The sequence below is a fragment of the Ambystoma mexicanum genome, chromosome 1q (genome assembly GCF_040938575.1).
Source record: "Ambystoma mexicanum isolate Mex_15411 chromosome 1q, UKY_AmexF1_1, whole genome shotgun sequence".
NCBI lineage: Eukaryota > Metazoa > Chordata > Amphibia > Caudata > Ambystomatidae > Ambystoma > Ambystoma mexicanum.
In genome coordinates, this window is record NC_090922.1 from 12,484,501 (window position 1) to 12,511,771 (window position 27,271).

The 27,271-nt window shown below is 45.9% G+C and overlaps 1 protein-coding gene across 3 annotated transcripts in view; it reads left to right on the forward strand.

Annotated features, from left to right (window-relative positions):
* KIRREL1 (kirre like nephrin family adhesion molecule 1) overlaps positions 1–27,271 on the forward strand; it is a 2,247,154-nt gene that overhangs the window by 375,947 nt on the left and 1,843,936 nt on the right. For 2 of the 3 annotated variants that reach the window (XM_069635419.1, XM_069635420.1), the window contains exon 3: positions 14,865–15,014. The exons of the other annotated variant lie outside the window; for it this stretch is intronic. In XM_069635419.1, the coding sequence (XP_069491520.1) occupies positions 14,865–15,014 (150 nt within the window). The remainder of the gene's footprint in view (positions 1–14,864; positions 15,015–27,271) is intronic. 3 annotated transcript variants of the gene reach the window in all.

Genomic DNA, 27,271 nt, shown 5'->3' on the forward strand with positions numbered 1-27,271 from the left:
GTTGATTTCTAAGCAAGGAATTTCCTGTTGGGTCTCCTCTACAATTCCCTTTTGCCACGGAAAGGCTGGCAAGCCTTTGCGGACCACTCCTAAGGCTCATTCTACAAGGTCCACAGCATAGTTAGCGGCGGCGTGGGTGGGTATACCGCTCAGTGCGATTTGCCAAGCTGCATCTTGGGTGGTGCCCCATAACTTCACCAGACACTACTGCCTGGGGCAACAACATGTAGAAGATGTGCTGGTGGGACGTGCGGTCCTCCAAGACCTGTTCCAATAAGGTAGGCCCAGCAGCTTCCGGGGTTTGATTTGTTCTATTGGTGCTTGTTTATCGTGCCTGTTGTTGGATGGTTTTCAATATGTGGATTGCTATGTCCCGGGGCAGAGGGTTTTTGTTTGCCTGTCGTGCACCACCAGGTTCTCATACTGCTATGTAATCTATTCACAGCATGGGAATTCATGAAAGATGCAATGCTGGAGAAGGGAGTAGTTTCTTACCTGTAACTGCATTTCTCCAGCGTTGGTATCTTTAATGGATTCACATGCGCCCACCGCCCGCCCCTGCAGGCAAACCTTGGTTCGGGTTTCATCTACTTTGGGAGGTTAAAATCTGAAGGGAAGCCACGGGCGGGCCTATTTATACTACACGTCCTATTGGTGCATCATAAAGCGCCCAAAAGACATTGATGGGACACTCAGTGTAGAGGTTTTCCATAGGAAAACGCTATGTGAAAGTTACTAAGGTTTTCCCTGCCTGACGACTGGAAATATTCACAGCATGTGATCCATTAAAGATTCCAACGCTGGAGAAGAACAAGTTACTTCTTACCTGGTAACGTTCTTTCGATGGGATGTTCCTCAAACGTATTCCTTATCTTGATAGATCACTTCCAGCTTGCTGGCCTCAGAAATTTTTTTCAGAAGAGGGCGCTGCGCGTCAACGTCCCTCGAGTCGGTGTCCCTCGACAGCCTCCGTATCGGTGCCGACGTCATCATGCGTATAAAAAGATTTGCGCAGCGTCCTTTGCTCAGTTCCGTTTTGTAACTTGGAATTATCTGTTCATGAATTGGTTATTGACCTTGAAGGAGCATAAGCTGCAACCACAAGGGAAGTTTTATTGAGGGGATGGATGGGAGGGGCGATGAGGAATATGTCTGAGGAACATCCCATTGAAAGAACGTTACCAGGTAAGAAGTAACTTGTTCTTCGAAGGGATTGTGTCCTCCGACGTATTCCTTATCTTGATAGACTCCCATAGCAGTGGTGTGTAAACGGAGGTGGGAGTAAAATTGTCATATTCCCTTTTAAGAGTGAACAGAGTGTAACACAGCTTTGCCAAATCTAGTCTCTTGACTAGAGGAGGAATCCAGATTGTAGAATTTTTTAAAGGTATGTGCGGACGACCATGTGGCAGCCGCACATATGTCTCGAATCGGTACCGCTCTCTGGAGGGCCGAAGAGGCTGTGATACCCCTGGTTGAGTGAGCCCTAAGAGTTTGAGGGGGCTCTTTCCCAGCCAATTTGGAGCATTCTAGAATGGCTAAGATAATCCATCTGGAGATGGTCTGTTTTGTGATTGGCAATCCTAATTTGTGCCCTGTGTAACCTATGAACAGTTGGTCTGCTTGCCTGATCATATAAAAACTCAAGGCTCACCTTGGATCCAGCGTATGTAGCCTCTCTTCCTCTTTCCCTGGATGGGGAGGAGGATAGAATGAGGGTAAGGTTATTTTCTGAGTGATGTGGAATTCAGAAACCACCTTTGGGAGGAAATGAGGCTTCACCTGCAGGACAACTTTGTCCTTGTGAAAAATTGTATGAGGGGGGTTTGCAAGATAGGGCTTGTAATTCGCTCTCCCTCCTGGCAGATGTCAAAGCCACTAATAAGACAGTTTTAAGGGGGAGAAATCTTAACGAACAAGAGTGGAGTGGTTCGAAAGGAGTACCCATTAAGAAATTCAAGACTAAATTTAAGTCCCATAAGGGAACTTGGAACGGTCTCGGGGGATAGACATTAGTTAATCCCTTCAGAAATTGTATTACTAATGGTAATTTGAAATATGATGGCTCCTCTGCAGTGCGCTTGAAGATCGATAGCGCTGCAAGGTAGCCCTTGATTGTACCAACTTGAAGACCTGAATTTGCCAAATAGAGTAGAAAGGATAGCACCATTGGTGTACCACATGAAAAGGGGTCAATATTCTTTTCTCTACACCAGCTGCAGAATTTGTTCCAACGGCAGCGGTATAAAGTCTTTGTTGCTGGCCTTCTGGCTGAAAGCAACACCTCCATGATGTCATCTGGGAGGTCCCAATCCTTGTATCTCAACCTTTCAGAAACCAAGCGTGAAGGTTGAGGGTTTTGATGTCTGGATGGAGAACCTGACCTCCCTTTTGTGAGAGAAGATCCTCCCTGTGTGGAAGACGAATTGGAGGGCAGATGGACATGTCCAGAAGGTCCGGGTACCACGTTCTCCTGGCCCAGTCTGGGGCAATTAGGATCATAGTCTTCTGGAATCTTCTCAACCTCCTGATCATCTGAAGAATGATAGGGACTGGAGGAAACGCATACTGAAGTGGAAACTCCCAGTCCACTATGAACGCGTCCCCTAGAGCTCCTCTCGGGGGAAATTCCCTTGAACAAAACTGATCGCACTTCCTGTTGATACTGGTGGCGAACAGATCCACTTGAGGGGTTCCCCAAAGGGCGAAGATCTCTTGAAGGACTTCCTGAGCTATCTCCCACTCGTGAGAGACTGTGCTCTGCCTGCTCAGAGCATCCGCTGTCAAGTTCTTCTCTCTGGCTAAGTGAACTGCCGATAGAGAGATTCCTTCTTGGATTGGCCATAACCAGAGCTGCATCGCCTCTCTGCACAGTGGCAGTGATCCTACGCCTCCTCTTTTGTTGAGGTAGTGCATGGCCACTGTGTTGTACGTCATTATCAGGACATTTTTCCCCTGTACATATGGCAGAAAAGCCTTCAGCGCTAGTCTGATTGCTCTCAGTTCTAACAGGTTGATATGTAGTCTGGACTCCGATGGAGACCAACGACCGCTGATGGTCAAGTCGTTGGCATGGGCTCCCCACCCCGTGAGTGAGGCATCCGTGACTACTGTTATCTCCGGCCATGGTTGCCAAAACAGTTCTCCTTTCAGAACGTTCTCCTGACAGGCCCACCACTGAAGGTCTCGAGCCACCTTGTCCGGAACCTGAAGGAGATCTGTCATTCTCCCTGAGAATTGCGACCGCTGAGTTCTTAGTGCCCACTGGAGAGATCTCATTCTCAGGCGAGCCTCTGGCACAAGGAAAATGCAGGATGCCATGAGGCCTAGCAACCTCAAAAAGTCGAAGGCTTGGAGACGTTGGGCATTTTGAAACTTGGGAACCATCTGCAGAATATCTTGAGCCCTCACCTCTGGTGGCGAGGCTTTCCCCAGGGAAGTGTCCAGGACCGCTCCAATGAACTGGAGTCTCTGTGATGGTACCATCTGTGACTTATTTAAATTGAGGGAGAAGCTCAGTTTGTGAAGGAAGTGGCAGGCATAATCTAGTTGGATCTGAGCTTGTTCCGAAGATACTGCTCTGATCAACCAATCATCTAGGTAGGGGTAGACGTGGATCCCTTCCCTCCTTAGACTTGCACCCACTACTGACATTAGCTTGGTGGAGACCATCGGGCGGAGGTCGGCACAAATGGCAGTACTCAAAATTGATAGTGAGAGTTGCCAATTGCGAACCTCAGGTATTTCCTGTGTTTTAGATGGATTGGCCCATGGAAATAAGCATCCTGAAGGTCTAGAGATACCAGCCAGTCCTGAAGCTGGAGGGCCTGGAGGATCTGAGAGAGAGTTACCATCTTGAACTTGTCCTTCCTGAGGAATTTGTTCAATTCTCTCAGTCCTCCGTCCTTCTTCGGTATCAAGAAGTAGGGGGAATACCAACCCTTGTTTCTCTCCACTACAGGTACCGGTTCTATGGCACCTTTCTCCAGCAGGTCTAGAATCTCCTGCAAAAGGAGCGGGTCTGGAATCTTCAAAGAGTTGTTCCCCGGTGGATGACTCTGAGGGGTGCGTAGAAAAGGCAGGCAGTAACCTTGGGCAACTGTCTCCAATGCCCAAGCATCTGAAGTAATAGCCTGCCATTCCGTCAGATGTTGAGTTATCCTGCCCCCCACTGGTGTTTTGTGAGGAGAGTCCTCGGAGTGGTTTAGAAGCGGCTGATGCAGAGACCGAGGGTAAGGAAGCACCTGCTGCGGCTTTTTTACTTTTAACCTGTCCACCTCGGGTAAATTTCTTTTGGCCTCTTTGAGCCGGCTGTCCCCTGCCTCTTCCGAATGCGAAATAGAAAAGAAAGGACCTACCTCTCCAAGAGGTTCCTGAGGGGCGATAGGGAGTTTGACGGATTGCAGCTCCATGGGATTTTGCTGCTGCCTTAGATGTTTGTAACTACTCTAGACTGTTATCAGCCTTTTACCAAATAAAGAAGAGCCGTCAAAGGGCATATTCAAAAGCCTGGCCTGTAGATCTCGAGCAAACCCAGACTTACGCAATCATGCAAATCTGCGAATTGTAGTACTTGCCGCCATGGCCCTGCTGATACTGTCAGCAGAATCAATGCCAGTTTGAAGGGATTCGCACATTGCGTCTTTACCATCTTTAATGATGTTCAGAAAAGCTTCCCTTTCTTCTCTTTCCGGGAGGCAGTCGGCCGCTGATGAAGCACACTCCCAAAGTGTATGGCTGAATCTTGCGAGCGTACAAGTAGCATTAATGGATTTAAGTGCCATGCTACACGCAGAAAAGACATTTTTTGACATAGCATCAAATCTCTTATCATCCCTGTCTTGTGGAACAGTAGGGTATGCAGATCTACTGTTCGATGAAGTTGCTGCTTGGACAACCAGACTCTCTGGAGTTGGATGTTTTGACAAATATTCAGGGTCAGAAGCAGATACCCTATATTTGGCAGATAGTTTCTTGTTAACTGCTGGGATAACCTCAGGAGTTTCCCAGTTGGTCGATATTTTCCTCTCCAATGCAGTATGGAATGGAACCACAGGATCTTACTGTGGGCCTTTAATCAAGATGTCTGTAAAATCATCTTGTTGAAAAGTAGGTAAAGGTGTAGACCAACCCATGAATTCTATTATTCTTGCCATTAAAGTTCTATAAGGGGTCTCAGCATGTTCCCCTGGGTCTGGTTTGGCCAATTCTACTTCTGGGGAAGTATCCAACCCACTTGCATCATGCAAGGAATCTTGCAGGTCCTTCAACCTCTTTTCTTCAGAGAAAAATTCCTCTGGTACAGGTGTTGTAGTTCTCTGCAACCCAAAAGGTCTTTCCTGATCGGAATCCTCACCTTCATAAATGGAGGACAAGCCATTGAAATAATCTGACCTTGGAAAAGGCTTTAAAACCATTTCTAAAGCAGAAGGGGCTAAGCTTGTGGTAAACGGTTGAGAAAACGTCAACGTCGTCGACGCGGAAGTCAAAGGCTTCGAAGAAACAGAAAAGGGGGTTGAAAAGGTATGAAGCGACCTCTAAGAACTCGAGAGGATCAGAATCCTACTCAGAGTCGTCGAGGTTATCGATGACATTCTCGAGGTCATGATAGGAGCCCTCGGTATGACTATTGACTGCGAGGATGTGACAGTCATAGGTTTCTCCTTTATCAGTGTCGACATCGTCGTTGAGGACAGCTTCGATTCGACCGATCTATGCGTCGATGGGCTCTTCGATAATGGCGTCGATGACACAGATTTATGAGTCGAAGGGGCCTTCAACGAAGACGTCGATGACGCAGTCTTACTGCCTTTTCTCGAGGGTTTGGGACGCTCTCGAGTAGTTTCTTTCGCCGGGTGCAACGACTCGCGGCCTTTTGAGTTTTCGGGTCTTTCACCCAGGGTATCACCTTTAGCCGTCTCGAGGGGGTCGAGGCCGCTTTCTCGAAGACGCTAAGCATCTTTTTATGGAATTCCTCCCACTTGGCTTGAGAGCTATGTTTTGTGGGGCAGGTGACCCTTTCAGGGGAAACAGAAGAAGACGAAGAAGAGGGAACTGCTTCGAGACCTCGAATGAGAATGTTTACCGTGATGGCGAGGAGACGAATGTCTCGACTCTGCCGAGGAAACTTTCGAGGGAGTAGAAGTTTTAAGAGTCTTACCTCTTTCGAGCTTCCCCTTAAGCTCCTTCAAGGCTTTCGGCGTCATGGACATGCAGTCATCGCATTCTGAACAATGGTGCTCCGATTCCAGGCACCACAAACAGATCCTGTGAGGATCCGTCAACGACATTTTCTTTCCACAATCTCCACACTTTTTGAAGCCGGACCGTGGTGTCGACGGTTCAGATCTGGAAGCCATCAAAACGAGTAATATATACTCGAGGAATAAGTAATATACTTTGACTAACTGAGCAACACGATTCTGAGGCCCACGAAGCGCGGAAAAACAGAACTGAGCAACGGACGCTGCGCGAGTCTTTTTATACGGATGATGACGTCAGCGCCGATACGGAGGCTCTCGAGGGACACCGACTCGAGGGAGGTTGACGCGCAGCGCCCTCTACTGAAAAAAGGTTCCGAGGCCAGCAAGCTTGAAGTGATCTATCAAGATAAGGAATACTTCGGAGGACACAATCCCTTCGAAATAGAGTTAACAGTAAGAAACTACTCCCTTACCGCTGACTCAAGCTGCTGCTTGTGCGCCTTCATTGTGTCCTTTTACAGGTCTCCCTTGTTAGTTGTTAACTTGCTTCTTCTATAACACTAGAGACTGGTAGAAATCCTCTGGAACTCTTTACATTCTACTGCTTGTCAAGATTTTGAGCCCTGTCCCAACTGCCTTTAGCTAGGGTTGCATTTTTGGACTTGAGACTTGCTGTGCAAAGAAACCCTCTCTAGAGCCTTGAACCAAGCTAATGTTGTGCTAACTAACCCTTTTCCTTCCGTAAAGTGACTTTACTGTATGTGTTTGCGAAGTAAATGTATTACCATATGAACTGTTGAAAACTGCAGGTGCGCGTAATAAGGGATAATACGATAACATTGTCTCTTTCCTTTCTAATATTGTTACAAATGTAACCTCAAACAAACGCAAAAGTGTTCAAGTGTAATCGTCTAAAGTATTTAAAGTGATTCTGGTGTATATATAATTTCATATAAATTATAAGTGTAAGAGTTCCTTTGATGTGCAAGTCTAGCTAAGGTTCATAGTACTTACCTAAAGCTCACCTCTTCCTCTTAAGATAAGCCTGACTGCTCTGCCATTCTACCAAGGTCCTGAGTTAGTACAGACTGATACTAAGAGTTGGAGATCTACATGCCACTGTGATAGCTTACTCTAAAGTCTTACTACCAGTTGGACTTAAGAAAAACTCCCCTAACATGCACTATGCTGGAGCCGAACACACAATTGCATTTCCCCTAACCCCTTCCCCAAATTCTGAGTAACCTTTTTGTTTTTACTGACAGACAATTGCAACCTACAAACACTTTGGGGATCATGTTATAGTATGTGTTTATTTCATACAGGGTACCACCCACATTCACACTTATTTGCTGTTAGGTCCCCTGCATGCAATTCTCAGCTTTTGAAACGCGCAGTGTAAAAGCAAAGAGCAAAACTGGCAAAATCGCCTTTAATTTTTACGCTTGATCTTGCAAAAATGTAAGTGCTGATTGCAAATTGTGCTTTACATACGCCATTTACCATTTCATTCCCATTTAATCTGCATGCTTTAGCAAGTGCAAAGTGGGGGCGGTGTTCTTTGGAAACAATTTGTGTACATCTGCATGAAATTCTCATGCAGACAGAAACTAATTTACTTTCAAGGTGGAGGAGGAAAGCACAGCATACATCTGAACTCCACTTCATGCCGCTTCTATGCCTTGAACGTAAATAAAAAATGGAGTGGGGATTTAAATGAAGACATAAAAGCATTATGCCTTGCCTTTAGGCTATCCATTTGTGTATTTGAGCCCTTGCATTCAATTAAATGTTCAATGAATGGCCTATCCTATTTCCCAAAACCCTCCCCTCAATTCCTAAAAAAAGAAAAAAAAAAATACAAGCTTCCATAAAAAAGTCCTAAATTCAGTTCGGCATGATCAAAATACTGCCTCCTGAAACGTTCAAAATGATAATGGAAGTTATTATGCCAGTCTAAATAAATGTTAATTACCCTTAACATGTTGAACAAAGCTCCCTGTCACCAAGCACCTCAGGCAGGCACAGTTGTCCAGGTTACCCAAGTTGTGTGACCTCCTATGCATGCATATATAGGATTTATTTTCTGTCTTTCAAAACTTACTCAAGAAACTTTCAAACTGATGCAGAGGTCTATGAAACCAACAGGGACATTTGGAGGTTGAAAATTGGTCAGCAGGAATCCATTGTTCTTTTGTTTTACACTTTTACTTGAATATCATAAGGACCATATTGCCATTGCACACCTCATCATTTCAGATGTGTTGCCAGGGTGATCTTCATGATGCTCAGTCTGACCTGACATAGTCAACAAGTATTGCCAATAGGAGATTCAAGAGTTAAATAATTTTTCTGTAAAAGAACAAGAAGTACTGCGTAATCTCCACTGGGCAAAAGCTAGACTCCAAATGTGGAATAAAATACATAACCCTGGTTGTGAAGGGTATGAACAAGTAATAAGGGATGTGACACAATGCCATATATTAAACCTGAGCTTTTTAGATTTTTAGTATTCAAACGATGCTGGTAGACATTCCTCTGAAAGGGAGTTCTTCTAATCAGATCCCTCTTTCAGAATGCATAGAGCAAGCATTTAATTCTGCTGGGCCCGTCTACTGACACCTCTCAGCGGCTTCCTTGAAGCTTTCTTGCAGTTTGGCAACATGGCAGTACAAAGTCATATGTGGATTCCTGCCAATCGACTGATGGAGCACAAAGCGTCAACATCCAGGATCTGCCTTGGATCGTGAGCAGTCCTGTGTAGTTGTGTGCTCTCAGAACCTGGTCGCAGATGCATCTAAATATAAGCCATCTTTGGTTATAACATGTTGGTGTCTGGGAATCCCTAATTACACTGGCCAAACCATTACATTTTTTTGTCCGCTCCATTTACATTGACCTTTCTGCCAGGGCGTTCTGTGTATTCACTGTGTCGGACAGAGTTTCACCTGAACAGACCATAAGGCTCTTTGCATTTATCATTGATTTTCATTCTGCTGTCGTGCTGCTGACTCAGTCCATCGTCTTCCTGCGCTACAGCTGTCGTTGAGCTCATCGCCACTGGAGAACGGTACCGCATCATTGGATCTCTTCAAGCTGTCTTGAGACACGATACCAACATATCGCCTGCCTGGTTTCTTATCTTTTGAGCCTATGGCAGCCATAGGCTTGCACCCCATTCCTGGACCGTATCCACTTGTTAGGCAGAATCATATGCAGTACCCTTTGGGAACACCACACACAATTAAGACTACAAGTGACAGTACAAATTCATCTTTCGTGCAAGCCTGTACTACACAGTAAAGTGCTAGCGATGGCTGAGCAGACAGACTTATCTCAAGAGTAAAGTGAGCAGTATCAATAGTTACACAAAGGACAGCAATTACTATGGTTCAAACAAACAATGACTCAAGGTTTCTGAGTAAAAGAATATACATTTATTTACACATAAGTTATGAAACATTTCACTATTATCAAGTAGTTGAAAAATCACAATCTTGATACACTACACACCACCCAATGAATTCTGGACAAGTTAAGCTCAAAATTAAGTGTGAGCAAAATGGCACTCCAGCAATTTAAAAGGGAAGGAAAGACAAAGTTAGACAAAAGTTGAGCAGCACCAACAAGTAAGTAAGTAGGGCAATCTAGAAAAGGCAACTACGGTGAGGAAATCAAATCAATAGGCCTGGGGGAAAGTCAATGGACCAGAGTCTTTGCAGAGGATCACACAGTTCAGTGTAGTTCACGTTAAGTCTTTGCCAAGAGTTCAGAACGAAGTTGGTCGGATGAAAAGTTACTTTAAAGAATAAAGAAGGACAAGCCCTCGGATTGCCAAAAGATTTCAAGCAGATCAGATTTGAACAGTACCTTAAATGGAGCAGAAGGCTGTACCTGAGGTGGACGTTTCTGGCAGGTCCTGCAGGCTCACGGTTTCTGGAGTGACTGTCGGACTGACACAAAGTAGGAAGACTGGAGGGTCCTGCACTGCCCAGGGAAGAAACCAGCAGCACAGCAAAGCAACAAATAAAAGGTGTGCTCCTTAAAACCCAAGAAGGGTCCAGTCCTCCTGGCCATCCGGTTCACTGTAGCTGTGCACAGCAAATTCGACCAGAGGAGAGTGGCCTGGCTTGCAGTTTGGCAAACTGGTTGGTCCCACCAGCTCAAGGGGAGAAGATTCCTTGCAGATCTTCCCTTTCGTCAAAGTTTGAAGATTCTGACCTGCAGCAGGGCATCAACGGGAGGTTCAGTTGTGGTAGAGGTCCTCTTCTGTCAGCTTCTCTTCGGTTCTCTCGATCCCGTGGCCACTCTGCCTTCTCAGTCTCAGAGACCTGCCTTATATGCAGTTTTCCCCCATTCACACAGCCTGCCTGTCAATCACACTGCAGGGTGGCTGTCCCAGCAGGAAAGTCACAGCAGCCAATCCCACCGAGTGCGACATGGGTCTCCAAGGAGACCCTGTGCAGGGAGTCTCAAACCCCTCCCTCAAATCTTGTCCCCCTCAGACATTCAGGTGCCTAAGGAGGGCTTCTGTGCAGAAGCCCGCCAAAGGTCGGCGAACAAAGGAACCAAACCTGGTTTGGCGCGCAGAGTAAAACACGAGAAATACTTTTTCAAAAAGAATATGGTAGATACCACTGCCACCAGCCAAATCTTAATGAAAAGGGAACGAAATAATGTTCCATGAGAAACAGACAAAAAGGGATAACTATTAACCCTTTCCAGAACTCTGTGTAAGATAGTTTGTACTGGGTCTGTGGATTTAAAAGGAATAATAAAGTCAATGGCAACTTTACATGTTCTGGGAGACAGTAGTCAGTCCCAGAAAATTGAGTTTAAAGGGGGAAATCTGAAAAAGACCACCCTGTGTCACTGCATTGAAGGTGCTGTGTAACACACATTAAAAAGATGATGCCTATGGAGTAGGTGAAGCTCCACAGTCTATGAACACAAACATGTTGAACACACACAGAGAAACACATGTAAGAGTGGGAAAAAAGGCTCACACTCTTACCAGGTGAAACAATAAATCCTAGAAATCCAGCAAAGCTGCTCAGGGACTCAGTAGGTAAGGGAAATTGGCCATTCTGGAGAATTCTCCCTAACACCACTGAATATAAATCTTATGCTAGAACAGCCTGAATGCAGCTGTTGGCGAATCCAATGAATGGTTTATAAATATCTGGAAATTGAATTTCTTACCTTTGCTCAACAGGCTGCAATGTCAAACCCTATGGCACTGAGGCTGTCCAGTGCCTCGGAAGCATACCAAAGGAGGAGGCGGGTTTGTTTGTGTTGCGCCAATTGTTTTTAATTTGTCAGATTCTTGAATCCAAAATCTGAATTTGATTCATATTCTTTGTTTTTGTAACAATTACTTTTCTCTTTGTAAAGTAATTGAGATTGTCTTAATGAGTTTTATATGCACTCTTGATTCACTCATCTCAAAGTCCCTTGACACGTGTTTCCCCGTCTTATATAGTCAGGCGGTTCATCGGGAGGGGTTTTAACTCTGTTTGAATAATACTTGTTCCTGTGATTCAATAGAAATATACATATATATATATATATATATATATATATATATATATATATATATATATATATATATATATATATATACATGTGTGAAAGTAATCAGTAGCTATTTAGGCTCATTACATATAGTGACATTTGTTGTTCATTCTTACTTATTTAGCTCTCAAAAAATAAATCATCTTGTTGTTACAATGTTTCTTATTCTTGATCAATGCAGTATAGCTGTATGCTAGTAGATGTATGGTCTTGTCTCCATAGTTATTTGATTGCTTAGTTGGGATTCATCTTCCCTTCCAGTTACTAAGAGAGGGGGTAGATAAAATACCAGATATTAGTCCCACTGACTTGAAATGGCTTGAGACCAACTCAACGCATTCAAAGTGCCTGAATCGACACTGTGAGCCCGAAGAACAAGTAAAAGGTATTTTGAGTGTTTCTGTCGCCTTGGCCTGCCCAAAAGGTCCTAGTAACTATTAACACCCTCACTCTCTACTTTTTTAAAGACATATTCAGTGAATTTGACATTGCTGCTAAAAACCATGCCCTTTGCACACCTGTCTTGAAACCCAGAGTGCCCCTTTATTCCAAAGTCTGCATTCTCTTTACCTTACAGGGGCGGGTCATTAGTGTTTTTGATTAGTATTTGAATTGTTAGTTCATTTACAGCAACCTATTTTTATAGAACCATGGTTGGGCATTTTATTTTGGTACCCAAGTAGTTTTGTAATTTGGTCTGCTAGCGTGCAGGCCTCCTGAAGCTTATAACCTATGCTACCCTAGGAAGCGAAGGAGCTATAATTGTTGGACTGTGCCTTTCACCTTTGGAATCTGTGATAGATCAAGAGAAGCCAAGTGGTGGCATTTCAGTAGTACAACATTTTAGTTGTACAACTTTATTTAAATAATAAGAAAAATACCTATCTATCCCTGTTCTAAGGGTTTTTCCCTACCAAACACAAAACTAACTAGGCTGCTCGTCATCATTAGTGTAGTCCAAGGCAATAGCCGGTCTGTCCAAAACTAATTTGCCCTGACCCTATGACTAAACAAAACAACCAAATGGAGAATGACTCCCTTCTCTTGGACAGGCTTGCTCAGATATCTTTAAATAGCTTTTCGTGATTTCTTGAAGGAGTTCTTTTAGTTCTTCCAGGGGACTTTTCCACCTCTGGGTTGTCCCCTTTTCTTCCTGTACAAAAGTCATTTGATATATCCAATGAGGTTTCAGACCCTTCCTCTTCTTGGCAACTTCCAGTGTCTATTTTTCACTGCCTGTATTCGCCTTGCTTGTTCTGATCCAAACCAATTTTTTTCTGTGGATTATTTGTCCACTTGTTTCCTTTCTTTGCTATCATTATACAGGGACAAATAGACTGAGTCCCGAAGCACTCTTTAACAAATGTTTCTACTGGGACGAGTATGCAGAGTCCCCAAGTATTCTTCACTTAGCCTACTTGTCCCAGTACAAGAATGTGTCCCTAGTTATTCTTTACTTGTTCTTCTATTATTCGTTTGATTGCCCCCACCTTCACTGGTACAGAGATAACCATTCTTGTTATTCTCTTTGTTGATATTTCTTCATTCCTTTCCATTGGAATTTCGGCCTTAGTGCCAGCAATGGTTTACTCTTGAATTCCAATCAGCATATTCACTGATACGAGTAAGATCTACACATTTGTTAATTCAGATATGCCTCCCGGGTTTCCCGCTGTCCCCGTTACCTCTTCTCCAGGGGTTTGCAGACACCGGACCGCTTCTCAGTACGGGAGTTCTTCTGGTCAGTTTGGCTTTGCAGTCTTCTCTGACCCTCTTGCTCTCTCAACACTCGTTCCGTGTAGTCCCGATCGCGGGGCTCTCTGCGCTGTTCACGGACGGCACTCTCCACCCTTCTTGGATCACGCCACCACTTGCGGCAGGTCTGCCTTAGGGCTTTCTTCCCCTTTGTTCTCCTGGTTCCAGCTCCCTCTGTACTTCTCTGTACCAGAGCTGGGTGCCTTCACAGGGCACAGGACTTCCTTGCTTCGTTCTTCTGTCCCTGCAACGTAGGTTTGAAAATTCCTGGCTTCTCCTTCACGGCGCTGACTCTCTAAGTGTCCTTCTCTTTTTAAGCTGATTAATTGGGTCCTCCCCAGCAGAGCATCATAGTCCTTTTTCACTCTCCATGAAGTATTCTTCATCACTCTACTAGTCTTACTCTTCACAGTACTGTCCATTTTCAATGGTAGAGTGATCAGCATTACTCCTCTATTGTTCTTCACGGTACGATTGATTTTCATTTGAGTGTTCGAAGTAGTGTCACAATAGCAAACAGTGGTGTGTTCAAGTTGGATTTCCTAAGGCATTGATGGTGTGAGGGAATCATATGATAGAGGGTTACGGACGGAGTTCTTTCTTCGAATGGGTGTCTCTTCCTGTGAGGTACCACTTACCGCCACCTCTAGGGGGAATATCACATAGCAGACTCACCTTCTAGCCTCACAAGGTAAGGCATCCCCCTGAGAATTGGCTGGATCCCTTGATTCATCACAGATCACTGCTGATCTAGTGTGTGGGGAGGAGTAGGAGATTTATTCACTAATTACTCCTCCTGTACTCTGGCAGGGCAGTAGTCCTTTTTTCACAATAGGACTATTTAAAACCTCCTAAAGAGATAGTTGCCGTAAGACGGTATGATGCTGTTAAAACCCAAGCTTGTCACTTATGGCAGAAGTTGTTTGATGATGAAAGAAAAAGAAAGACCAGCGTCTGGAGGAAGCTCAGTAGTGGCAGGGGAGGCAGGCAGTTGGATGTGGAGGGCTGGGGTATCTGGGTGAAGAAGTGATGATTTTCTGAATACAAGGGTCTGGGGCACACAGGGCACACAGGGCACTTGGGTGGGGCATTCAGGCACAGCAGAAAACGTTGTGCATGAAACACATTGGTGTCCGAGTTGAGGAATCATTTTAATTGTTTTTCAACCAACTTTGGGCATTGTTCTACCGAGTTGAACATTGATGTAACTTGTTATAAGTCATTACCCTTCAAGGGTGGTTTGCTTTTGTCATTGAATTCCTGCTCTATATGTAATTAATACACCAGTGCTTACCTTATATTGAGACATTTTCAATTTCTTCTTACACATAGCTTGGCCCCGTTATCGGATCATAGGAGACCCAGAATCTGGGCAGTGTAACCTGGAGATTACAGATGCTGAACTGGATGATGACAAACTATATGAATGCCAGGCCACTGAGGCAGCACTCCGCTCACGACAGGCCAAGCTCACAGTGCTGAGTAAGGGTTTTGTATGATCTAATTCATCTTTGCTCTTTTAAATAATGTCTTTATTAAGTTTTACATACAGATTTTATGGTTATTATTGACAACCCCCAAAACAAATCAACAGATAATTATTCTTAATTGAATTCGCAAAGTAATGCATTAAAAACCATACCCTTCCTGTCATATAACACCCCACTCAACTTTGTTTTGCCATGATGCCAGCCAACCTTTACATTCAGAACATATCTTTTGGCTGTTTACAGTCTTTGGGTGGTCAGGAAAGGTCCCAGTGAGAGAGAGGGATTCACGTTGCGCGCACCCTATTGGTGATTGAGAGAACGGCAAAGATGGCGCGATGTTGCAGTTTTACATGTGTTCAGCTTAATTAGTGAGAATGGGATTTGTTACTTTGTATTTAAGTTGATGCATCTAGATTTGCATGCACGCAGCAAGATAAATGTCAATCGCTGATGAAATATAAATACAATATAGGTATTGTGTGCCATGAAGCGCCTAGAAAATTGGACAACAAGGAGCTTAATAATGCGCATCGGAGAAAGGAGATTTGTCATGAAGAAAACACTGAGAAGTGGACGCAGTAGTACCGCCATTCATGCATGGGGGTCTGGACGGAAATATGTTTTGGGACAGTTTGGGTACATGGTGAATGTACAAATCTGTATGCTGTGTGCTTTTTCATAGTTTGGCCAGGCCCTGCAGTCAGGTTTGTGAGGTGAACTCTGCAACTGGTAGAACTGGTTTTGCAGGGTTGGAGGCCGAGGGAAGGCAATGAGTAGAGCCAACATTATCAGATGGTCGGTTCCAGCCATGACTTGCCAGTATTGCGGAAAGGAGATGCAATCTTTTTGGGCACTTTATATTTATTGTCCAGGGGATTCTGGCCATCTGTTTGTGGCTCAGTAATAAACCAGAGGTGAAGAGACAACTGAGGGCAACGTTGACAGATACTTTATGGATTTCAATTATTTTCTCAGGTTGTGTCTGGAGGTCATGCATGTTGAATTGGTAGATGTTTAGATTAGAGTGTTCCAAGGACTTCAGCAAGTCTGGGCGTGTGAGATAGTTATCACCAGTTCAAAGGAAACGTGTTTATTCTCTCCCTCCCATATTGTTTGAAGTGTCCTTTCAAACCATGTGCAATCACGTCTGGGGTTAGAAGGTCCTAGGCCAGCTGGAACATTAATGAATTAGGTTTGTGTTTAAATGTGTAACTAACTATGTGATAGCATGACCTGCCACAGAGAAATCCTTGAACGGTGTATGCTGTAAATATGACCCGATTTTGGCAGTTAGATAAAGGTGACCAATGATATGGTAGGAATTAGAGAAGATTGGATTTCAACTGTTGCAAAATGTATTTAATATGAAGTGTTTGTCTGGTGTTCATGGAGACTTGTGTTAGTTTGACTCTACAGCGTCATCTAGCACCTCCTGGCTGATTGTACAGTAAACTTGCTTTATGGACAACTGTGCACTTACTTCTTAAGTGGTAGACCTATTTTGGGTTACGGGGATTAGAGGCCCATCCACACATTTGGCGAGCCAGGTAGGAGCCCATGCTGTTCTGAGATTTTGGGGGATTCCTGTCCGCACTACTCTGCTGCAGTGCTTATCTGCAGGAACCATTTTTTTGTGCATGATAAACTGAGTTTCGCAGGAGCCAAATCGGTTAGAGGGGTGTCTGTTCCCCTGAGGCGTGGTACTGTGGTCCAGCTGTTCAGGGTAAATTGAAGGAGTGCCACTTTGCAGCACTTTGGGTTCACGTGAGCTTACTTTTGGCGGGTAAAGCAAGGATAGAATTGGAGTGTGTCTGTGTTTGGAGATTAGACGAGGTTACAGGAATTGAAAGGGTGAATGTTTTGAAGGAGTATGTAAGTACCTTGTATATATGTTTACCTAGTTTGTTATTTTAGGTGTGAGGTGGTATCCCCACCAGCACGTCCATTGGGAAGTGTCTCCTGATGACCTTCAGTTTCATTTATTTTATTCATTTATAACATTTTTATAACGCCCAGACCCGGAGGTATCGCAGTGTTTGAATGGAGTGTGGAGACAGGTAAGACATTTAGCAAACATGGCTAATAGTCTGAAAGTGCTGTGCCGATGAGGTGCAGCTTGATGCATAAGCTTAGTCATATTTGTCGAAAAACCACATTTTTAGTAGTCTCTTGAATGTGGTATGGGGTGGTAGGGTATTAAAGGGTGGGTGTGGTGACCCTTAAACTCATGCGCCCACTTTGGCACATTTGAAGTGGAGAGTGTTAAGCGAGATGTTTCTCAAGGACCAAAGTAGTTGCTTCTTTTTCCTTGCAATGGTATCATTTGGGCAGACGGGGGGGGCTCCCCAATAGATGTAGCAGTGGGCGATGGAGAGGGTCTTAAAGTCTATGCGTGCTTTGATTGGTAACCAGTGTGATTCAAGGCGTGCTGCCAGGATGTGGTCCGAGGGGCTGAACCTCATAGCAGCTTGAGGGCTTTATTTTGGAGGAGTTGGACCTCAGCCAGTTTGGAGGCTCAGGTTCCTTGAGCAGTGTGTTACAGTAATCAAGTTTACTGAGTATTAAGGCCCTCGAAAGGGTGAGCCAGTTGGTGGTGGTGGTGAGGAACTTGGATATGAGCTATTGAGGAGGCAAGGACATTGACATGCTAAGTCATGGTGAGCTCAGCATCGAGGTGCACCCAGAGTTTTTTTTAATCACACGTTTTTATTGATTTTCTCATTACACAATACAAATAAAACATTGACTTCAGTGGAGTCCATCAACCTTAACATTCTAACAACTCTCGGGTCCAAGGTTTGGCAGCACACAGTAATAGCAATGTTACATATCCACAATTACACGGTAGTTGTATTGAGCCTACAGTAAAAAATTTCCAGCATCCTTATGAGCATTCTCCCATTTCCCCCAGATCTTATCGGCTTTCCCAGGGCAGCCCCTGGCTGCGTATAGTCGTCGCTCCTTTGCTATGCATGCGTCTACATCATTAAGCCATTGTACATGTTCTGGAATTACATTGGACCCCCACAGTTTAGCAATGTTGCGTTTAATCAGTGCCGTGGAGGTTGAAAACAGCAATTTATCATTGCGTGACATTGCTCCCTCATCCTCTGCGCCCAACAGCATTAGCTTCGGATCTCTAGCCACAGTGCAACCCAGTGCCTCTGACCACGTATCACAACATTGTTGCCATTATACTTTAATTTGCCAACCGTCCACAAGTATGTGGAAGAAAGTGCCCTCTTCCTGGTGACAGCGTAGGCAATTAGGGTCCGTGATTTTTCCCCAATGATAGAGTGCTACCCTTGGATAGTATATTCTATGTAGAATTTTGAGCTGGATGAGGCAAAGCCTGGCTGATATGGCCGTTTCTCTTGGGTACATTAGAATTATCCATTTCCCATTCTGATTTCAAACTCTCTGAATCAGGCGTAGCAAAGGAGGTAAGAGCATTATACATCACAGAGGGGATTCTGGCATGTATTCGGTCTAAGACTAGGTTCCTCTCTATGGGAGTTCATTCTGCCATTTTACTCCAATCAGGGAGATAACGTTGTAGTGCATGACTTAGTTGCATGTGTCGGTACTGGTCAGTAACAGGGAGGTTAAAGTTGCCAACCAGATCAAAGGGCACAATCTCCCCTTCCGCGATCACAACACTCACTATTGTTATCCCTGCTGCTATCCAGCTCTGCCATTTCGGGAGTTTATCCAACTCAGAAATATGTTTGTTTGCCCACAGTGGTTGCACTGAGGTGATTCCCAGTTTGTGCTTGTGTGCCTCCGCCCAGATTTTCGTCCGGTGGGACATTGTTATGAGGTGTTAGCGTTAGTTTTCTGATATAGGGATTCCAGTGGGGTTCTAGTCGCTCCCCTCGTGGTATCGGGTTTAATGTGGGGAAGTGTTGGATCTCCGTGTAGCATGTCATTTATTGCCGCCATTTGGCTTGCCCAATAGTATGTCTGTAGGCGTGGCAGCCCAATGCCCCCCTCCCAACTGGACCGCTGAAGGGTGTGGAGTGCTAGCCTCGGGTGTCCATTGTTCCATAGGAGTTTTCTAAGGGTTTTGTCAATCCTGTGAAATTCACATGTGGGGATGCGTAGTGGGGCATTTTGGAGGATGTACGAGAATCGCGGCAAGGTCATCATCTTAAATAATGCTGCTCTCCCTAATAGGGTCAATGGTAGGGCTTTCCAGTGTTTGACATCTTCAGTAAAGCGGTCTATGATTGGATGGAGATTCCTTGTCACGTATTCGCTCAAATTTATTGTAATTTGGACCCCCAGATATGACGACTTTCAACACGAAAAGGGCAGTTGTGCGAAACAGCACTCTCTATATCTTTAATCGGAAATAATGCAGATTTTTGACCAGTTTACCCTCAGACCGCTGAAGGATTCATATTTTTTCAGCAGGAGTGTTACTATTGGACATGAGGATGCAGGGTCGGCCAGGTACAGGAGTAGCTCGTCTGCGTATAGCGAGATCTTGTCCTCCCAGTCATCTGTCCATCGAAATACGTTCTACGTCTGCATGTCCCTTAGCAATATAGCTAGTGGCTCTATCGCCAGTGTAAAGAGCATTGCAGATAAGAGGCAGCCCTGTCTTGTCCCTTTGCCTAATTTAAAGGGTTTGATGGCCACCCATTCACCCTGGTCTCGGCCTCAGGGGATTTGTATAGTAGCTATACCCAACCCATAAACCATTCCCCAAATCCCATTTGACACATTATTTCCCACAATGCCTCCCAGTAGGCCCAGTCAAAAGCTTTTTTGAAGTCTATCGCCAAGAGTGCTAGGGGACCTTGGAGAGTAGGGAACCTTTCTAGTGCCGCGTGCAGCCTATGTATGTTCATACGCGTGGAACTTTTGGGCCTAAAGCCACATTGATCCAGGTGTATCAGTGGCATAATAACATTCTGTAGTCGGTTCGGCAGAATTTTGGTTTCACTGTTAGGAAAATTGGCCTATACAAACTACACTTATCTGGGGGTTTATCGGGCTTTGGTATCACAATTAAAGTGGCTTTCCGCAGGTCGATGGGCAAATGACCTTGTGTCCTCGAGTGTGTGTACATGCGTAGGAGTTGTGGGGCTATTTCATTTGATTCTATTCTTTTCCATATCTCCACTGGGAAGCCATTCGGCCCTGGTGTTTTCCCAGGCTGGAGCTGCTATATGGCCAGCACCAGCTCATCTTCTGTGATATTTGCTTCAAGCAGGTCGTTCTGTGCACTAGTTAAGTTTGGGAGGGTAATCTCCTCTAGCACAGAGGTGTTCGCGGGGGTATCATGAGCCTTGTAAAGTTCAGCGTAATAAACTGCGAAGCCTTCCGCAATATCTTGATCGGTTAACTAACAACAGTTCCATATTATCGGGTTTAATCATTCTAACTTGCTTGTGCCCCTCATCTCTGCGTTCTGGCCACGCCAGCATTTTACCTGCTTTGTCACCTGTCTCGTATATTCTGGCATGCATCGCTCTTTGCGCTTGCTTGGAGTTGTCTAGGGCTGCGTTTTGCAATTTCTTTTGGGCAAGCACTAGTGAGCGGTTAGTATCAGGCAGGTCCAACGCCAGATGCAATTGTTCTGCTTGTTCCACCTGTTCTTCCACTTCTCTCGCCTTTTCTAAGTGTGCTTTTTTATGTGCCGCTGTCCAGGAGAGGATCTCTCCCCGCAGCACTGTTTTGTACGCCTCCCATTCCACCCTTGGGTCATCAGTTGACCCTGTGTTCAGTTCGAAGTAGGTTTTCGTGGTTGCCAAGATAATAACTATTAAGGCGCCAGGAGGGCGGAGGAAGTGGCCTTGTCGTTGTCAGTTCCATTAGCAAGGGCGAGTGATCAGAGATTCCGCGCGGGAGTAGGGTAGCGCTGACCACTTTCTGTATATCTGTTGTTGGCAGAATGAAGTAATCCAGCCTTGAGAGAGAAGCATGAACCCTTGAGTGGAATGAGCATTCTCAGGCGTCGGGGTGGAGATCGTGCCATACGTCTCTCAGCCCCAATGCCGCGGTGAAGGTAGACAGTTTCGTGTGAATGTCAGGGTTTCTACCCCTTAGCTGCGTGCCGTCCATTCCTATGTTCATGACCTTATTGAAATCACCTCCCAGGATTAGTATGTATGAGGTATCGTTGACTATCAGGGGAGTAATATCCTCTATGAATGTAGACATCAATGTGGGTGGTGAGTACACAGCTAATATTGCTATGGTTTCGTTCCGCAGCGTCCCAGTCATGTAGACATATCTACCCCCTGTGTCTTGCGACACCTTGGAAAGTATGAGAGGGAGCCTTTTGTGAACCAGTATGAGTACGCTTCTCGAGCCCGTGGTGAAACCAGCATGCAGCGCCATGCGGTAATTGCTGCTTTTAAATAGGTTACAGGTGGTGTCCGCCAGATGGGTCTCAGTTAGCAACACCACATCCGGTGAGTGCCTCTTTAAAGTTGGGTGACAAGTCTCCTTTTAATCCCACCACCTAGTCCATTGACATTCCATGTCAGGAGTCATAGGGTTTTTACGTCACTGCCCGACGCTGCCATCTGAGGTAAAAGGGCTGCTGTTGAACAGTATGCATGAGGTTCTGGGGAGATGCTCATATTGTTGTCTCGAAGTGTGATGCAAATTTTCAGAAGTATGCGTGCAGTGTGTCTCGGACCCACGAAAAACCATAATAAATAATTTCCCCACCCACCTTCCCATAATTCAACCAACCTGAGGCATCTGTTTCCTGAACAGGAGCTCACAACTATCCCCCCCTCCCTATACTTCACCCAACCTGAAGTTCCCACTGGTCTACACTATAGGAGCCTACAAACACCTAACCTACCACAGTCAGCCAGCTGCTACTCAGCAAGCTGTCCGCTGAACAGTTGAGGACGTCTGCGTTTGGGCCGCCAGCATTCGTTATAGCAACATAGTACCTTTATGCGCCACAGTGTAAGCAAACAAGAACATGTTTGTGCCTTTTCCTGCTGTGTACATCACAACCGCGCCAGACATCAGAGTGGGTTTTTACTTGTTTAAGAACAGGGATGGAGATACCATCAATGTGAAAGGACGAATATGGGCTTTCCAGGGTTTTCAGTTGATTGGACGAGCCTACAAGGTGCAACTCTGTTTTCTCGTCATTGCAACACAGGTTGTATTTGGCCATCCGGTTTTGTATGGCACTATATACCTTATTTATGGTGATGGTATTGTAAGGGTAGTTGCCTGTGAAGGGGATGAGGAAGTGTGTATTGTCTGCAAAATTTGTATAGGTGATGCCTAGGGCGTCCAGGATATCAAAGAGCGTTTTGGTATAAGTGCTGTACAGTTTGGGGGATAGGCAGGAGCCTTGATGAACACCAATGGGGGCTGGGATGTTCTGCTGCATTTTCGATCGCAACCCTGGAGGTGTGGTCGCAGAGGAATGATCTCACTCAGGTGGTGGCTTCTGTGGAGAAGTCTGAGCTGAGGTGCGGGACGAGTGTGTCGTGATGTACCAAGATGAAAGCAGCCGAGATGTCAAGGAGCAGGAGTATAGCTATGTTGCCAGAATCGCAAATCCTGGCTAGCTGGATTTTAAGGTTCAGTAGAGCAGTTTGGGTGCAGTGCCTGGGGCGGAAGCCGGACTGTCTAGCTCTGAGTACTGAGTACTGCTCAAGGTATTGTTGTACGTGCAGGTAGGCAATGCAGTCTAGGATCTTAAGCAGGAAGGGCACGGTGGTGATGGGACGGTAGTTGGTAGTCACGGTAGGGTGTAGAGTTTTAATTTTGTATTAAAAAAACATTTAGGAGAGGTGTGACCCAAGCAGATGTGGTGCTACAGGCACAGTTCAGGTTTTGAAGTAGACCATCACGAAATCTGTTATAGTGGGGATCATGGTGGCAGCACCATGTTTGACGATGTGCGCACAGCAAGCATCTCCCCTACAGTTGGAGGGTTTGAGTAACTGGGTGGTGTCTGAGACCATTTTTTGGAAGATTGGGGAGAAGCAGCGTGGCAGTAAGGTGAGTCGCTATAGATTGATCTACAAGTGCGACCACACTGCAGGGTTGGCTGCAAGTTGAGATTTGTTTGGATTGATTTTATTGCGCAGCAGATAGACTTTTATTGGCGAGAGCGTCTTGAATAGTAGTGCACCACAGTGTGTCAGCCCTGGTGTGGATATTGGTAGGCACTGGTGACTCCAGTTCTCTTAGTATGGTAAATAGTTCCTTTGTGTTGGAGCTCGTAGATATTTTTGTCATAAGGCTCCTTTGTGCCAGATGACTGCTTTTTTGTATGCTAAAGAGGCATTGGGAAGGTTTGAGGAGTTGCCTCTGGATGGGTGTCTCTTGGAGAGATGTTAAAGTGCTCTCTTGGACCTGCGGAGGGCAACAAACTTGTCAGAAAACCAAACGTTAGTGGGTTTGGGCTTTTTGAATTTTAATAGAGCATGAGGTTGGTGAGTTGGAGGCAGTGGTGGTAAAAATCGATTGACTTTTGGCTCGTTGGAGCTGAGAGGGATGTGGGTGAGTGCAGACAGTAGCATGGGTCTGAGCATTTTGTGAGTTATTTTCTTGGTATTTACCATGACCTGAGTCTGCGTAGCAGGTTTTCATGTAGGACATTGGGTGTGCAGGAGAGGAAATTCTGTTATGTGGTGGTCGGAATAGGGTACATGGTTGATGGCTGTGATGTTAATGCTGGCGTTGGTTGAGAGTAACCAGTCTAAGATGTGACCTTTTGTGTGTGGGGGGCTGTGAGTGAAGTTCATGTCTCTGAAAGCTTCAGTGAGTGCCCTGGCTTTGTGGTGTGCTGCTGTGTCCTTGTAACCCAGGTCCATGTATCCAAAGATTATGCATTTGGTGTGGGTTGGAGTAGGGGGTGACCAGCAAAGGGATGTCTGATTCTGTCCCGTTAGGTGCAGTAGGTTGACGATGGAGTTAATAGGTTATTTGTAGGTGGACTGTGGATTAATGGACTGTTTTAGTAGTAATGTTCCTTGACCCGTAATGGCTGATATGGGGGAGCAACGGATGTCTAAAGAAGATTTGGTGATGAGGGCTATGCCTCCTCCCACTGCATTGGTACGGTCAGTTCTGAGAATGGTGTATGAGGGTGGAATGGCGAGAGCAAGAATTGGTCCAGAGGCGCTGTGTAGCCAGGATTCTGCAATGGCTAGGAGGATGAGGTCAAGGATTAGGTTGTGGTTTTCAATGGCGTGTTCTCCCAGGGAGCGCACATTTAGTGCACATTTCAGGGAGATGTCTTAGGGAACCGGCATGGAGTGGTAGGGCACAGGCATGGTGGGGTGGGGGGAGTTGTGGGCATGGCGACAGATGGTGGATCAGGGTGGCAGGTGCAGGATGCAAGACATCTTCTGGAAGTTCTGTGATGGGGTACGAGGTGTCTGACAGGGGAGGGCTGCGTGGGCTAGTTCTCCAGCATTGGATCTTTCATGGATTCACATGCTTAGAATATTCAGCGTCGACAGATTGGGAATATTCCAAGCATGTGAATCCATGAAAGATACCAATGCTGAAGAATGGAGTTACAGGTAAGAAACTATTCCCTTCTGTAGTGTAATTTGCTGAGTCTTATTGCTACTGTTTCTAGTAGAGGGATGCGGGTGGTGGGATTCCTGAGAGAATATGATCTCAGGCTGTAGGGCATCCGATTCCTGGATATCCGATGCTAATTGCCGGAGGTGGTTGGTGAGTGTGGGGGCTGTGGCTGTGATCAGTTTGTTGTGGGCCTGCTGGCTCGGTAACTCAAGTGAGAGGGGCTGGCTGTGCATAGGTGATGAGGCATGGCGCAGTCTAGAAGCCGCCAGCACAGATGGTAAGAAGAGTGTGGGCTTGGATAGTAGAGGCGGGCAGTGGGACTATGGTTCGTGTTACTGGCAGTAGTTGTTGTGTGGGCCTAGGATGTGTGTAGCAGACAGGCTTGGTGCACAAAGGTTGCACAGGCATCTGAGTAATGGTGATGCGTTGCATAGGACGATATAGTTCCCAAATCGGTGGTACCTAGACATATATATGTTGGTAGCAAAAAAGAAGTAGGAGGTATACTGTTGATGAGTGGAGTGGGATCTTGATGGCCTTGATGAGGGTAGTGGGTGCGCTCTGTCTGGTATAGCGGTTTGGGGCAATAGCATGAGAGGAGCACAGCGTTCACAGGCTATGATGTAGGGGCCTCGGGCAGCCATTCCTCTTTGTTGTGAGGAGCAGTGTGTTGGGAGGTGGGCGTGACTGTCATAGTGTTGTATTGCAATGTCGTCCCAGGCGGGGAGGTGTATGCGCGGACCGGGCCCATCAGGCAAGCAGTATTTCAGACATGTGGCTGAACAGAAAGTGCTGCATACTGGATAGCCAGGCATAATTGCCTGAGAAAGGGACTTGGGCGGGGCAGGGGAATGGGTTGGACATAAGTGATGCAGCATAATGTAACAATTGTGGCATAAGGCGAGCGCTGTACAGTACGAGCAAAAGTAGACTTACCTTCATCCGAAGTGCAAGGTAAGGGGAGATTTCCAGTACTGTCATTGGCGGTCGCATGGAGGTGGCATTAAGTACCCAGAGGGGGTCCGCTGTGGTTTGGAACGGTGCTTGTTGGATGTTGCTGCAAGGGAACTCTGTGATGAAGTGGGTGGGGGTGGAGGGGAGCTGGGGCGCATGGCGCACAGAAGTGTGCCTTTTCCTCCCGGCCCAGACAGGATCTATCCTTGAAGGTGATCCTTGTTGGTGAGCCAGCTTCGCCTGCCGGCTTGCCTCCAGCACGGTATATGAGGCTGGCGGCACTGGCCAATGGTATTGCACGACCATAGAGACAGCATTCATGTTGAGAGCGTCGCCGGAGAGGCGCTCTGCTGGATAGGGGGCATTCAAGATTTGTTTCGGTAGCTGTGGCCATCTTTCCAGGGAGCTCCACTTCCAAGCCTCCATTGGGGATCATAGATGCTGTATATTTATCACTGCAGCATGCAGGTTCTGAGCCAAACAAAGCTGGGCCACTACTGGTGTTCTGAGGAGTGCAGGCCCAGACCGGAGCGATTCTTGAAGGTGTTCCTTGTTGGTTTGCTTGACTTGTTGACCGGAGCCCTCAATTAGAGGTGAGGTGGCATCTTCTGGTAAATCCACTTGTAGATAATTTTCTGATGTATACCCTAGGCACCCGTCATTTTGTATTGATTGTGTGGACGGAGCCCTCAACTAGCTTTTCTTGGTTAGTCAAAGTAGTGAATGGAATCTTCCTGTAGTCAGGGAAAGACGGTATTGTATTAGAGAATACAGTACTAGTAATGAAGAGAGCAAGAGCAGCAGTGTCATAGTGGAAACCAATGCACTCCTTCTTTGCTATAGTGAAGGAGGTATGTTGGCGATATTGGCCGGCGTATGTTTTTTTGGATAAAGATGCTGTCTTTTGTGTAAGAGAGAGAAGTGTAACTATAGTGAATAGCTACTTATAATTGTCTATTTCTCCAGCATGGCGTCTGGCATGGATTCACATGCTCATGAATATTCCCCATCGTCAGGCCGGGAATCCTCGGTTAAAGAAAACCAGTTTTGCTTTCACTTACAAACTGTATTTCGAGTGGATTGTGTCCTCCAACGTATTACTCATCTTAGATATGTATTCTATCCAGCTTTGCTGCTCTTAGGAATTTTTTTCGGCAGAGGGCGCCGTGCGTCGATGTCGTCGAGTCGATGGTCCCTCGAAGGCCTACGTCGAGGGTGACGTCATCGGGTGTATAAGTAGCACGCGCGGTGCCCATTGGCCTCAGTTCTGTTTTTCCGCAGTATACGTTGCTTCGGACATTCGGCGCGCCTCGAGTTCTGTGAGAATATATAATAACGAAATATGTCCTCGTCATCGACGCCGACCACGACCCCGAAATCGGGATTCAAAAAGTGCAAATCGTGCGGGTCAAAAATGTCGATCACGGACCTGCATCGAAAGTGTTTGTGGTGCCTCGGAGAAGGCCACGACATGGAGGCATGTACGAAGTGTCAGGCGATGACGGGGAAGGCCTTGCGAGAGAGGAGAGGAAAGCTATAGGTAGGTCGAAAAACCGATCGAAAAACCTCTAGCGTCGAGTCGAGATCCCGTGGGGAGAATTCTCCTCGACACGAAAGGCATTGATCGAGGTCCCGTAGCGATTCCCATCGCTCGTCGTCTTCGTCAAAAAGATCGAAGAAACAACGCCACAGGTCTAACTCCACCTCGTCATCAGACGAGTCTCCAAAAAAGATTAAATGCCACATGAAACATTCGTCTACCGA